General features: G+C 40.6%; 1 protein-coding gene across 1 annotated transcript; it reads right to left on the reverse strand.

Moving 5' to 3' along the window:
• Window positions 1-3,808: 3,808 nt before the first annotated feature.
• shox2 (shox homeobox 2) lies at window positions 3,809-12,386 on the reverse strand. Its single transcript, XM_008309741.3, has 5 exons — window positions 11,562-12,386; window positions 9,760-9,968; window positions 7,394-7,451; window positions 7,033-7,121; window positions 3,809-5,816 (listed from the first exon to the last, which is right to left on the reverse strand). The coding sequence occupies exons 1-5, from the start codon at window positions 11,818-11,820 to the stop codon at window positions 5,523-5,525; spliced, it is 909 nt and encodes a 302-aa protein (XP_008307963.1). The 5' UTR covers window positions 11,821-12,386; the 3' UTR covers window positions 3,809-5,522.
• Window positions 12,387-12,528: the final 142 nt, after the last annotated feature.

Raw genomic sequence — 12,528 nt, forward strand, 5'->3', positions numbered from 1 at the left:
TAATGCTGTAATTCTCCGCTGACTGCAACCCACACCGAGTGCTGCAGTCAGCCACCCAGGCCTGTGCGGTGCACACATGTGATAACAGCCATCCTAATTGCTGGTCTAAGTGCCGTTGGAGGGAGTTTCAGCAGGTTTCTTTTTCACTTTCGCTCCATTTGAAGTCTTTGAAGTCGCTCTTTTATCTCGCGCTGCTCCTGATGGCTGTTGTCTTTGGTGTAGTGCTGTGTGCGTCCTGCTCTTTGAGCGATCCAACATGTAACAAATGTGGGCCCTGGAGAGAAAATTTGAGAAAGGGGGGATGATTTTTCTCCCCCTCTCTATCTCACACATAAATTCAAACACCGCAGAGCACTCGGGCTACAAACGGTTTATATTATCACATTTAGCCGCAGCCACTCACATACAGGAAAAAATACCTCCACTGTCAGTAAAAACTGCTGTGTGTGATTGTTTAACGTGGCCTAATTTGATAACGAGCCAAGTGCGGGAAGTGAGAGAGTAGTGTATTACTCTCAGGGCTTGTACTTGGGTAAATATAGCAACAAGTTGATATGAAGGAAGACATGGTGTGTGTGCCATTGAAGTGTCATAGTGACACAACTTTAAAGTGTGTGCGAAAAATCTGTACTGTACACTTGTTTCTGAGGAAACTCTTTCAGAGAACCACAGTCTGGTCAACATGAATCACACTGGTGAATACATTTCTTTAACATTTTTCTGCAGTTCCAAGATTGTGTATTAAATTCCCAGATTATTAACAGATTAACAGTTGTTGTCGAATATATAACTAGGTGTTGTTATTTACATATTTTTCTAAAGCTGTCTTGTGAAATTTGAACACATTCTTGGCTAATTTTAAACTATATGCTAACATTTTGAATTTTTGTTTTCTATGCCATTGAATATTTTTAGCAATTTTAAACAACCTGTAAAACAACCTACAGTAACACCTTTCCCCTAAGCTTTAGCTCATTTTTAAATCTATTTTAATATATTTTGGTCATTTGTGTTATTTTCAGGCCAACCTTTAACAATTTCTGGAATAATTGTTATTTTAGTTCTTTTTTATAACAATTAACAAATTGATATACAAGCAACTGTCAATTTCTTAGAGGATAATTCAAGTCATGTGAATTTTGGGCATATCCAAGGATTTCAGGAACATCTCGACAGTCATTTTTCCAGTACTGTACACTGTCGACTCCTGCTTCAGCTGTGGGCTAAAATGTAGTAATAAGTCTGAACATTAGTTGCTGCTCATTGTTCTCACTGTGCTCTAATCCAGTTTATTAGAAAGCAGAGATAAATGTGAAGTGTGCATGAGTTAGTGAAGTAGGGAGAGTCCAGAGAACCACAGGGAGAGGAAGATGTGAGGTGAGGCCAGAGCGACACGACTGGCTCCTGACTGGCTGTGTGTGTGTGTGCGCATATGTGAGTGTGTGTGTGGCGTGAAGAGTGTGTTGAGAGGGGATGGAGCGCACTGGCCGTCTCCATGTCTAATCAGGAGAACACTTGTGTGTCCCCGTCTCATTGTCTCCTGGGCCCCTCCAGCGAGCGCCCCTCCACTCCAGCACCGTACACCTCAGGACATGCTGATAGCTGCCTGACCACTGCATGTAACCACAGACAGGCAGGGCTTGGACTGTGGAACAGTGGAGAGGTGCAAGGATGGATGCACAGACGCCATGCAGGCTGGAGCGTTTCCCAGGTGATGCTGGAAATGAATTATCCTCTATGGCCGTGCCCTCGTGTTGTACGTGTTTAAAAAGTACATATTGGTGACACTAGTACTTCATACCACATACTTTTCCTTAACTTTTCTAGAAAAAACTAAGGAAAGGGAAAAGTGTGTTTTATCTTAGAATCAAAAATGTAATCCTTGATTCAAACTGTAAATTGTGATAGAGGAATCACTCATGGGAATAATTATTCTTATATAAATTGACCTAGTAAAGAGAGTAAACTTCTAGAGTAAATGCGTTACCTGTGTATCTCCAGCAGGGGAGCTTCAGAGAAGCTTCATTTTACAGCTAACTTCACACATGAATGTGATGACATATTGATGTTTATGTTTTTTAAGTATTCATTAACTCAGACTAAAATAAACAATATGTTTTATTGTAAGGGAAAAAATAGTAGTTTTGATTTGTCAAGTTAATTGAAAAAAAATTGCAAAAAGATTTATCTTTAGACAAATACAAAGAAATTGTATAATAATAGTCTGACAGCTGGAGTACTGAGAAGCAGCTATACCACTCAAATATCCACCAGGTCTGAAAACCTTTTAAACTGTATACCACCTCCTTAAATATTAATCCCCCAAATACCACCAGTATTCCCACAACAAAGTACAACAAAACAAGCCTACACGTTTCAGCTGGCCACTCTATATAAAGAAGATCATTATGTTCTAATTAAGTTAAAATATACAACAGTATTTGCCAACACAGTACTTGGGCTTAGGTCCCGAGTACCACCAGTGGTGCGTGTACCACAGCTTGAGAAACACAGACAAAAAGTTTTCCATGAAATGCGCGCTCCCAGCGCCGCTGTGCCTTGTGCGTGTGTGTGGCACCAAAGCGCGTTCCCGGACTCAGCAGTTTCCCAGTTCCGTCTCCTCCATTACCGGCGAGGCTCCCAATCAATAATTCAATAGTTTTGGCGTCTGGATCCTGCCCCCAAACGTCCGCGTGCACGGACAGCGCAGACTGTATAGTGGCCAGTCTGTGAGACCAGTATTAATTAATAGCTAAAGACATTGTGTTTTGTGTGGAAATATCGGAAGGATAATGTGATCCGGGCTCCACTCACAGGCTCCGGTGTCAGGTGTTTATTAAATGTTCAATAAGAGGCGGTTAAGATGTCAGGAAGTGAAGCAGGCCAATGTGTAAGTCAAGAGAGGCAGGCGATAATAAACCCATCCTCCTTTTAACCACTTTTCTTTTCCTTTGTCTGAAGGTTTTTATATTTAAAAGCCAACCCCAGGCCATCACCGTGGTCAATACACACTCACACTCACGGGTAGCATTAGCATGTGGAGCCGGGCAGAGGGCCAAGTCCATGCACAACTGGAATCACGCTGAATCCCATTAACCTAGATTGCGTTATGTCAGGGTTTTTTGACATTTTTATCATTGCTGATTATTAATCTCCCTTTGTTGAATGTACTACGAATTACTGGTTTCATCTTAGAGCTGAACATTGGTGGTTTCATGTTAAAGTGCATATAATTCAATTTGATCCAGAAAATGAAGGATGTAACGGCCTACGTTGTTTCAAATCAGGGCAAAACAATATAAAAAAAGAAATAACAATACATGTAATGTTTTCTACAGCTGAGGCTTTTTCATCTCCAGGCTGCTGCTGCTGCTGTTGTTTTTTTATTATTATTATTATTTCTCATTTCTCTCTCTTTTATCCTTCATCTGCCTGTTTTTTGGATCGACTGGAAATGACTTGTCCTCCTCTCCAAACGCTCCATAACCAAACCATGAATAATGCATCGGTTTGGCAACAACAGACAGCGTGTTCCTGACTAAACGGGCCTGTCACAACAGTGACGTCTTCAAAAGGGCCAAAGCTGCAGGCATGAATTATTAAAAAAGACTGTCCTCCAATCCACTAGTCCACTGTCACCGGTAATAACAGTGAAATAATAATGAAAATGATATTAACAATAATAACAATGTAAAAAGTAATACTATGATTTCGCTAATTTGTCATTTATGTTAGGAAAACAGAAAATTATAATTATTATTATTATTGTTATTATTATTATTATTCCTCTTTTGTATTAGACCCTATACCTTAAACGCTGATTCACCCTCAATCGTATACAAACATAAATCAATAATCATAATAATACAATTCCATACAGAAAGCACGTGATTTTTTTTAATACACGGAAATAAAGGAAAATACAAAATGAACCACTTTCCCACACATAAAGCCACGAAATCATTTAAAAATAATGCATGTTTCTGCATGTGTATAAACATATTTTACACCTGCCCGTACCGGTGCGCGTACACACTTTGTGTCACTGACTTTTTGTTGGATAGTTTGTTTGTTTACTGTGTTGTTGGGCATATGACGTCACACTCTCCTTTTTAAGGGGGCGAGTCACTGACAGGTCTATAGTTTTATCTCACATTTTTTGGTGTGTGCGTCACCTTTACATCAGAGGGGTAGGGCTGCAAGTGGATTCATAATCGACTAGTTGATTCTGATTTGGGTAGATTGATGAGCCTTTTGGACAAATTAAGGTCTCACTCTTGAGTTTAACAGATTCTTATTCCGATTTCACCATCTCCCGTGTAATAGGGAACAATTAATTCAAAGTACTGATCCAGAGCACCACCTTTAGATTACTCAGTTATGAAGATCATCCTTATTTGCATGAGCCTCACACATGACGTTATGTAATTTTAGTGAGAGTCGCCCTTCCTCACAAAGGAGAGGGAAGAGGAAGAGAAGAGAAATAGCTCACACCACTGAGGCATTTGGAATTAAAGGTACACTGTGTAGGATTTAGCAGCATCTAGTGGTCAAGTTACATGTCGTTGTAAGTCGCTCACTTCATCGCGGAGAACGCGTGGTAGTCTCCAGGCGTCATTCAAAGACAAAATGTATTTCGTATTTTCACTGTAACCCAATGTGAAAGTACAACAATCCATCATGGCTTCCTTTGTAGAGAAGACAAAAGTATTATACAATTAATAAGAGCTTATTCAAGGGAAATAAAGACACTATTTATACTTTTAGGTTAGAGTAAACTCACAACAGCATCAGCAAAACAGAAAAATAAAAACGTGCAACCGGAAGTAAAAAAACAAAACAAAAATAATTACACCTAAATTTTACACAGTGTACCTTTAAAAAAACACAGACGGAATTAACAACAACAGGAAAAAAAATTGGAATAGTGTCTTTTTGTCTCTAAAGAAATTCCCGCTCTGTCCTTTCACAGAGAAAGTGTTGAGGAAATAAAACGAGGCCAGCCTCTGTATTGGTTCAAAATGAGAGAAGAAGAACGATAATAATTATAATAATAATAATATAATCATATGAAAACAAAACAACACAGCTGCAGAAGAGTTCGCCTTGTTTGGCAAAGTGTTTTGAGCGTCCCAGCTGTGTCCTCCTTCTTCTTCTCCTCCTCCTTTTTCTCCCTCCTCCTCATCCTCCTGTTTCCAGTTCAGACGGGCGGTTCATCCTCACCCTCCTACTGTTTGACGTTCAAAATCACCTGTAAAGGCTATCACGTCACAGTCTCTGTTTTTATTTCTTAATCACATAAATAGCCTATATTTTTTATAATTATAATCGTGGTCCTTCATTTATTTCTTTTTTTTTTAAAAAAAGGAAACATAAATATGGTCCATGGATAATTTTTTCCTCCACTTTGTAAGTGTTCGTGTTCAGCGTCTCTCCATTACGCTCTCTCTGTCTGTCTGTCTGTGCCGCGGGGACGCGCCCGAGAGCTTGTCTCGCGTCCTTGTGTGCGCTCCTGTCTGACGTCACAGTCCCAGCGCGGCCGCGTGCTTCTTGGCCTTCAGTCTCAGGTCCGCGATGCTCGAGTTCTTGCTGGTGTTCTTGGCTGCTGCAGCCGCGGCTACCACAGAGGCGGCGGACGCGGACTCGGCCGCCAGCGTGGCCAGAGGCAGACCGAAGGGTGGCGCTGGAAACATCATATAGGGCGCATGCGCCGCCAGGTGTGAGTGCAGGTGGTGCTGCGCGTGCGCAACGGCGCTGTCCAGCTGCAGCTGCGCCTGCACCTGAAAGGAGAAGGGCGGCATGTTGCAATGACTATCCTACAGGACAGGACGCACACGGATGTGGGGAGGAGGGAGAGAAAGGGGGAGAACATGCGTTAACTTTGCTGTGGGCTGCGTCAAGGGCATTGTCACTGCTACTATGGGGCCCTGTTAAGAGCTGTAAACACATTTTCATTATGCATTAATAAACGTGTTATTTTATTAATAGTACGTGTAATTGAAAACAGAATTACTATCCACACTTTACTATTCCAGTAAAGTGTTTCAGTTCGGACCTTGGACACCCTAACATTAAATCAAACTTCATTGTTCTACTCTGTGAACAGAAACACAACGATTTCTCAATATTGGTAAAAGGCAAGAACAAAAACGGCTCCATGAGAACTGAGCTACAGTTCAGAGTCCAGCACAAACACACACTGTGTTTTAACACAGTGATGATTTAAACCTTTGAATTAATGACTTTGATTAAATCTGAGGTGTTTCTTGAAGACATTCTCTGACAGATTATCTTCTGTTACCCTGTTGAGAACTCAAAGGGTACCTCACAGTAACTCACAGTAACCTCCAGAGGGTTAGGGTTAGGGTTAGTCTTTCAACTCAACTTATTTTGGAGTGTGCTTCAAGAATTGAATTTCCATTACGTTCTTTTTAGCTGAAATTAAAATAGCATCAGAATAGCACCAGTGTCAGCAGTTTAATGATCGTCTCTAAAAAATTAGATGCTGAAAGACCAGGTCCGGTCATTTTCCCTAAATTGACGAATTCCCTTCTCTTTGCTCCACAATGATTTATTCATTTGACTTATTGTTCAGTTTGTTGGGTCATTTGTTGGGTAAAGATAATACCAAACAAGATTCCAGCACAACAATAGCAAGTACACAAAATCATTTAAAGGATTTAAAAATATCTTGAACATGTGCCCAAGAACCTTTCTTTAACTTTGAATGATGTATTTTCTGTATTAAGTCAGCGTCAGTATGCATATTGGTTACCAGCCAAGTCTAAATCCACATTAGAATTCCAATAATGCCTGAAAGTCTAGCAGAAAATATATATAAAAAATATTTTTGACTATTTAAAACGCCATTGGTTAAAATCGGTGTATTTGATCGGACAATGTTCGATCAAATACACTGGATGTGGAAACATTCAGAGAGACCTTTAGAGGACCAGTGGACTGTGTCTGGACTATGGCTCCACAACCAGTCAGGTATTTTTGATGGGACAAGAAGTGTTTAAGTGAACTTGCCTGTTGGAATGGCATCCGTAGCGCCCCCACGTTGACATATGGCGCTACACGACAAGCTTCAAACTGATTGGCTGCTCCAATTAAGACTCCTGCAGAAGGATGAGACGACAGCACTGGGGTGAGGAGAGTGTTGAAAAACAGAGTGTAAATACCGTAGCATCCAAAACCAACTGTCTCTAAAAATCCGTGTGCTTTTTTTATGTTTTGTTTTGTTTTGGTTGTGATGACAAAAGTGTGTTAGAGAATAGCCAGGATACATGAAGCGTTGCTCCATTCGCGGTGCAGGCGCATTGTAACAGAATGAAATATAAAGCCGTGGTTCTTGTCTTTGTGGGATGAGAGCTGCAGGATGAAAGCCTACCTTTATGTAACTGGTTCTCCTGTTTTCTGCACTTGGCTCTTCTGTTCTGGAACCAAACCTGCAGGGACAGAAATTAATTAGAGAGCTGCTGATTGGCAGCTGCTGCTGAGGCCGTATGTAATTCCTCTCAAAGTGACAACAACCGCAGAAAAACAATATCCCTGAGGAGCGCTGAAATATTAATGATACTGCTTAACCCCGGATTTTAATTATTACATTTAGCCTACAACGAAGAGGGGAGAGAGGGACACCGAGAGAGAGAGAAGGATGGAGAGAATATGCAGGAGAGGAGGTGGAAAAATCACACTCTGATAAAGTACATTTTCCAAAATGGTGAGATGAAAAATTAATAGAATCGCCCATGTTGGGGATGTGCAGGGTTGTTGGGGCAGTAATAAATAACCCTGTCGACGTCGGTTTCATCTTCCTATAGATTAGTGTCCCTGAAGAGTTGAGCGGACTCTCAGATATCATGGCAGAAATGCTGTTAGGGTTTAAAGAGGCGATCTGAGAGCAGCTCCCCATCTCTCCACATCCATCTCCCTTTCATTACACCAGCGCTCAAATTAATTACCCCTATCTGCAGGAAATACGTGTCAGAGAGTGTAGAATAATAATAATAATAATAATAATAATAATAATAATAATAATAATTTGGAAAGGGATATAATACACAGTCGTCAATATGTCTCACACACAAAAAGTGCATATAGTAATAATGTTAATAAAATAATTATAACTATACAAAGTTCATTTTAATTGTGATTGTAATTATTACTATTGATGCTACACATTATTATTACTATTATTATTATTGATTTTATTATTACATTATTATTATTGTTACAATTCTCATTTAATGATTGCAGCTTAATATAAAATAAATAAATATTACCAGAAATAAAAATACATTTATCGCTATCAGACCCACAGGCAACAGTAATTATTAATATAATAAATTATAATTAAAAATATTTGTAGTATTTGTATTATTTAGTATGTCCTTTACTTTTGTACTGTTGAAATTAGGAAAATACTGTTAAGAACCCCCCCCCCCACATAATACACATATTTATGAATACACACACACACACGTGTGTACATGCAGAGGCAGTGTGAAGGAGATGATTGAAATATCATATTGATCCGCCTGTCAGCGGGGCCTCGTGTATTGACCACAGAGTACATGCCACGCCGACGTCCTTTTGTGCACGCTTCAGGTAATTTATTGCGATGATAAAAGCAAATGCTCTGCTTCCATTGATCGGAGCAGAATTTCATAGGGAAATCAAAGTAAATGTGTGGTCCCTGTGCATGCATGCAACTGGTAACAAAAAAAAAGACATAATACCCTGGCAGAAGGAGAGAAAGAGGGAGAGAGAGGGTCGTTCTTCATTTCGGTATAGAAAATAATACATAATTTATGCAAATCCCCGGACTGGGCTCCTTGTTTGGAACACAATACGCCTTATTGGTGGGATTTCAGTTCAGACCCGGGACTGCCCTGCAAAAATTCTGCCCCGACTTCACTCTGAGGGGGTGGCGGGGGCAAGAGTTTAGAGTGAGGGCTCTTCGGGGCCTGTTTTATAATTTCGTTTATTTATGATGGAGACAAATGCCCGGATGATCCACCGGGTCTGGGACACAGGAGATGAAAGAGACTGTGGGATGACGGGTTTTGATAAATCAGATAAGAAGAGTTGGCTATATGTTTATTGCTCCCCCCCCACCCCCCCACCCCCCGATCCCGTTACACAGGACATGTCTGAGTCGCCCCCACCCTCGGTCTTCCTCCCCCCCCGCCTCTGAAGAAGCCTTACTGGGTTTCTGTGCAGATGGCGTGTCCTCATGAAAAACGACAGCATGCAGCTCTTGGTAACACACACCCGGTAACTGGAGGCAAATATTTGTAGGCTCATTTGTTTCGCCGGATTTGGACAATAAAAGATTATAACAGATCCCGTGACAACAAGCAGCCACTAATTGGGAGAATTGAGGGAAATTAGAGCAGTCTGGGAGAAAGACGATCTGATCTGGGAAGAACGCAGAAAAGGCCACTTTGGCAACTCGTCAGTGTTTTCACTTATTCAATCATATCTTGTGCCAGGCTTGTAAGCCTGCACACAGACAGCACATGGGATTGACACAAGGCCTTGTCTGGTGTAGTGTTTCAGTGTAGCTCTGTGTGACATACGTCACTGCCGAATATGAATAATTATTGTTTTCTTCTGTACAAATTTAAAATACATTTTAAAATATTTTAATGCCACGCCTAATACGAATACACATCCAAATTATTATTATTATTATTATTGTTGTTGTTGTTGTTGTTGTTGTTGTTGTTGTTGTATCTCAGTGGAGCTCACCTGTACTCGGGCCTCCGACAGTCCCAGTCTCTGGCTCAGCTCCTCCCGCATGAAAGCGTCCGGGTAGTGGGTCTCGTCGAAGAGTCGCTCCAGCTCGTTGAGCTGCTCTAACGTAAAGTTAGTCCGACTTCTCCTCTGTTTGATTTTGGTCTGTGCCTCGTCCTCCATGGGCTTGGAGTCGTCTTTCCTCTCCTTCACATCCGTGGTGCCTGCGGTGGAGCAGAAAAGTAGAAGGGCATCAATAAAGCTGCAACCTCCGACCTGTGTTCATCCACACTCACCTCCACCCTGTCTTATATTTATGGAGTAACTTCCTATTCATAAAATTAATAATTATAGCAATATTAATAACACAGAAATGTCTTACGTATATGTAAATATTTTAACGAGTGATTTTCAGATCTAATCAGAAGTCATGGATTTCTGCCACATCAAGATAACAAACCAAGCACCAAAATCAGAGGCATAAAAAAAATGTGAGTTTTTTTTTTGTTTGATTTTTGATCGTAGAATAAAAAAAGAAGGAAATGAGATGAGATAAGAAAGGACAAGAACAGGAAAGAAAAGCAGAAAAAAGAAGACATGCCCTCCCGGCCCTCAGATATCACAGAGCTATCAGAGCTCGGATGTTTTGTAGAGCTACATAAAGCTCTTTAATTATTAACTTGCTTATAAATATGCAGGGCTGTTCCCACTGTTGAATGTCTGACAGGCTGGTCTGTGTTCTCCTCTGAACCACACTGACCATGACCATGAAAACAGGTCGCTTAAAAGAAAAAAAATGAAAAAATGTTTAAATCTATTTATAATAGAGGGGATTTTTTATTATGGTTCATGATCTACAAATTATTTCTCATGGTTTTTGTTATTGTTACTCTTATGATAAAAACAGCTTCACGAAGTTGCTCATTAACAGACGCAGAACAAAATACACTTTTATCTAAATCTGTGGCGTTGGCTGTAAAATCCCGTTTCTATGTTTAGAAATACCCTGTAATAATTGACACTGTGTAGTAGTTAAACAATAACGGATCATTACGATAAAAATACATGCAGCAACAGCCATAAATTCAAGAGAAGACTGTGTAGAATATTGTATTTTATCCGTGCACTTTTTTAAAAAGTTGAATTAAATTCGCACCTGATGAAAATAAAAATCATTTTCTTTGAGAAGAGAGTGAGAATAATTGATTTTACAGCTTCTCAGCTGTGAGCTGCTCTGGGTTGTTTTGAAACTATCGAGAATCTAACATTAAATGTAAAATAATAACCACTGTCAGTAATGAAAGTATATAAAAAAAGATATTTTTGTATTAATGTCGCGCCTGTTTGTAATCAATAACCTGTGACACTGAAGCATTGTTTTAATAATTTCAGTAATAAGTCAATTTATTTACTATTAACTACTCACTATTACTATTACTTTACTATTATATTTACTACTATTTTTATCTTAACAATTTGCATTTGTTTTTTAAATAAAGCGTGGAAAATATTTGACGTATTTATATGATTTATTGTAAGCAGGACAGCACATATATGGGAATAAGTATTGTGAAAATGAAAAATATATTATTAAATTATAAAATATGTAACGTTAAATTTCAAGATTAAAAAATATAAACTCAGGGTGTATTATGTTTATGTTTACTATGTTTCCTAAAGTCTTTTTTATATTAAATCTGAGATGGGTTTTTTTCTTTCAAATATTATTTGGTAAATACAAATGTTGCTAAGATTATTTCTCTCTCTCCTCTGACTTCGCTGACTTTGTTGATGAACAAACGTGCATTTTAACCTACCGTCGATCAGCTTCGGGCTCCCCGCGTCTCTGATTCTCTCCGGGCCGAGCATGTCCGTTTCTCTGCCCGGCGAGAGCGCCACGGTCCGGGTGACGCCTGTCGCCTCCTCCCGGCTCCCCGGCTCCGCAGATAAAGAAGACTCCCTGCTCCCTGCTCGTGCCGCTCCGGTCTCCAACACCTCCCTGTAGGTTATCACCTCCTTCTTCTCCTTCACTTTCTGGTCGAAAGACTTGGACACAAAAGCGGTGAGCTCTTCCATCACTGCTTGGGCAAAATCACACACTCTTCGCTCTCACACTCCCTTCGCTCCCCGGCAGCCTAAGACATGAACCGTGCAGCGGGGTTTAAAGTCGAGCCATGGAGAACGAGGCACCAGGTGATGCTGCCAACTCTGGAACAAGGTTTGAAAACAACAATATTTCAGTCTAAAGCCACACATGAACTCCTCCTCCTCCTCCTCGGTTACAGTGTGGAGTTGGGAACCTGCTGCTGATCCTCGATTGAAGTCACAGTATTTATACTTTGCGGCGCCTCCTTGCCCCCTTGATCCGTGCAAATTACCTCCCCTCAGGATGCCGGGATGATCCCCCTCCTCCTCCGCCACCTCCTCCTCCTCTACTCCTTTACTGATATGTAGGAGGGAGAGCGAGAGGAGAGGGAAGAGTAAAAATCATTAAGCAGCACCACAGCCATTGGCCATTAATCCGAGATTGACAAGAAGGACTAATTAATTTAATTAAGCGCTCATTCGCTGCTATTGTCCCGAGTTAGTTTTTAAACACTCAGGAGATGTTCAACGTCTCCCTCTCTCTCTCTCTCTCCCTCTCTCTCTCTCCCCCCTCTCCCTCTCTGCAGGGGTGTGGCTTAAAAAAATCTGAAAATGACAGAGGGAGAGAGGAGCACATGGGATGAGGAGTCCTCCCTCACTCCTTCTGTGATCTTTCTCCCTTTCTTTCTCTCTGTTTCT

This window comes from Cynoglossus semilaevis, chromosome 4 (assembly GCF_000523025.1).
Source record: "Cynoglossus semilaevis isolate Cse_v1.0 chromosome 4, Cse_v1.0, whole genome shotgun sequence".
NCBI classification, from domain to species: Eukaryota; Metazoa; Chordata; class Actinopteri; order Pleuronectiformes; family Cynoglossidae; genus Cynoglossus; species Cynoglossus semilaevis.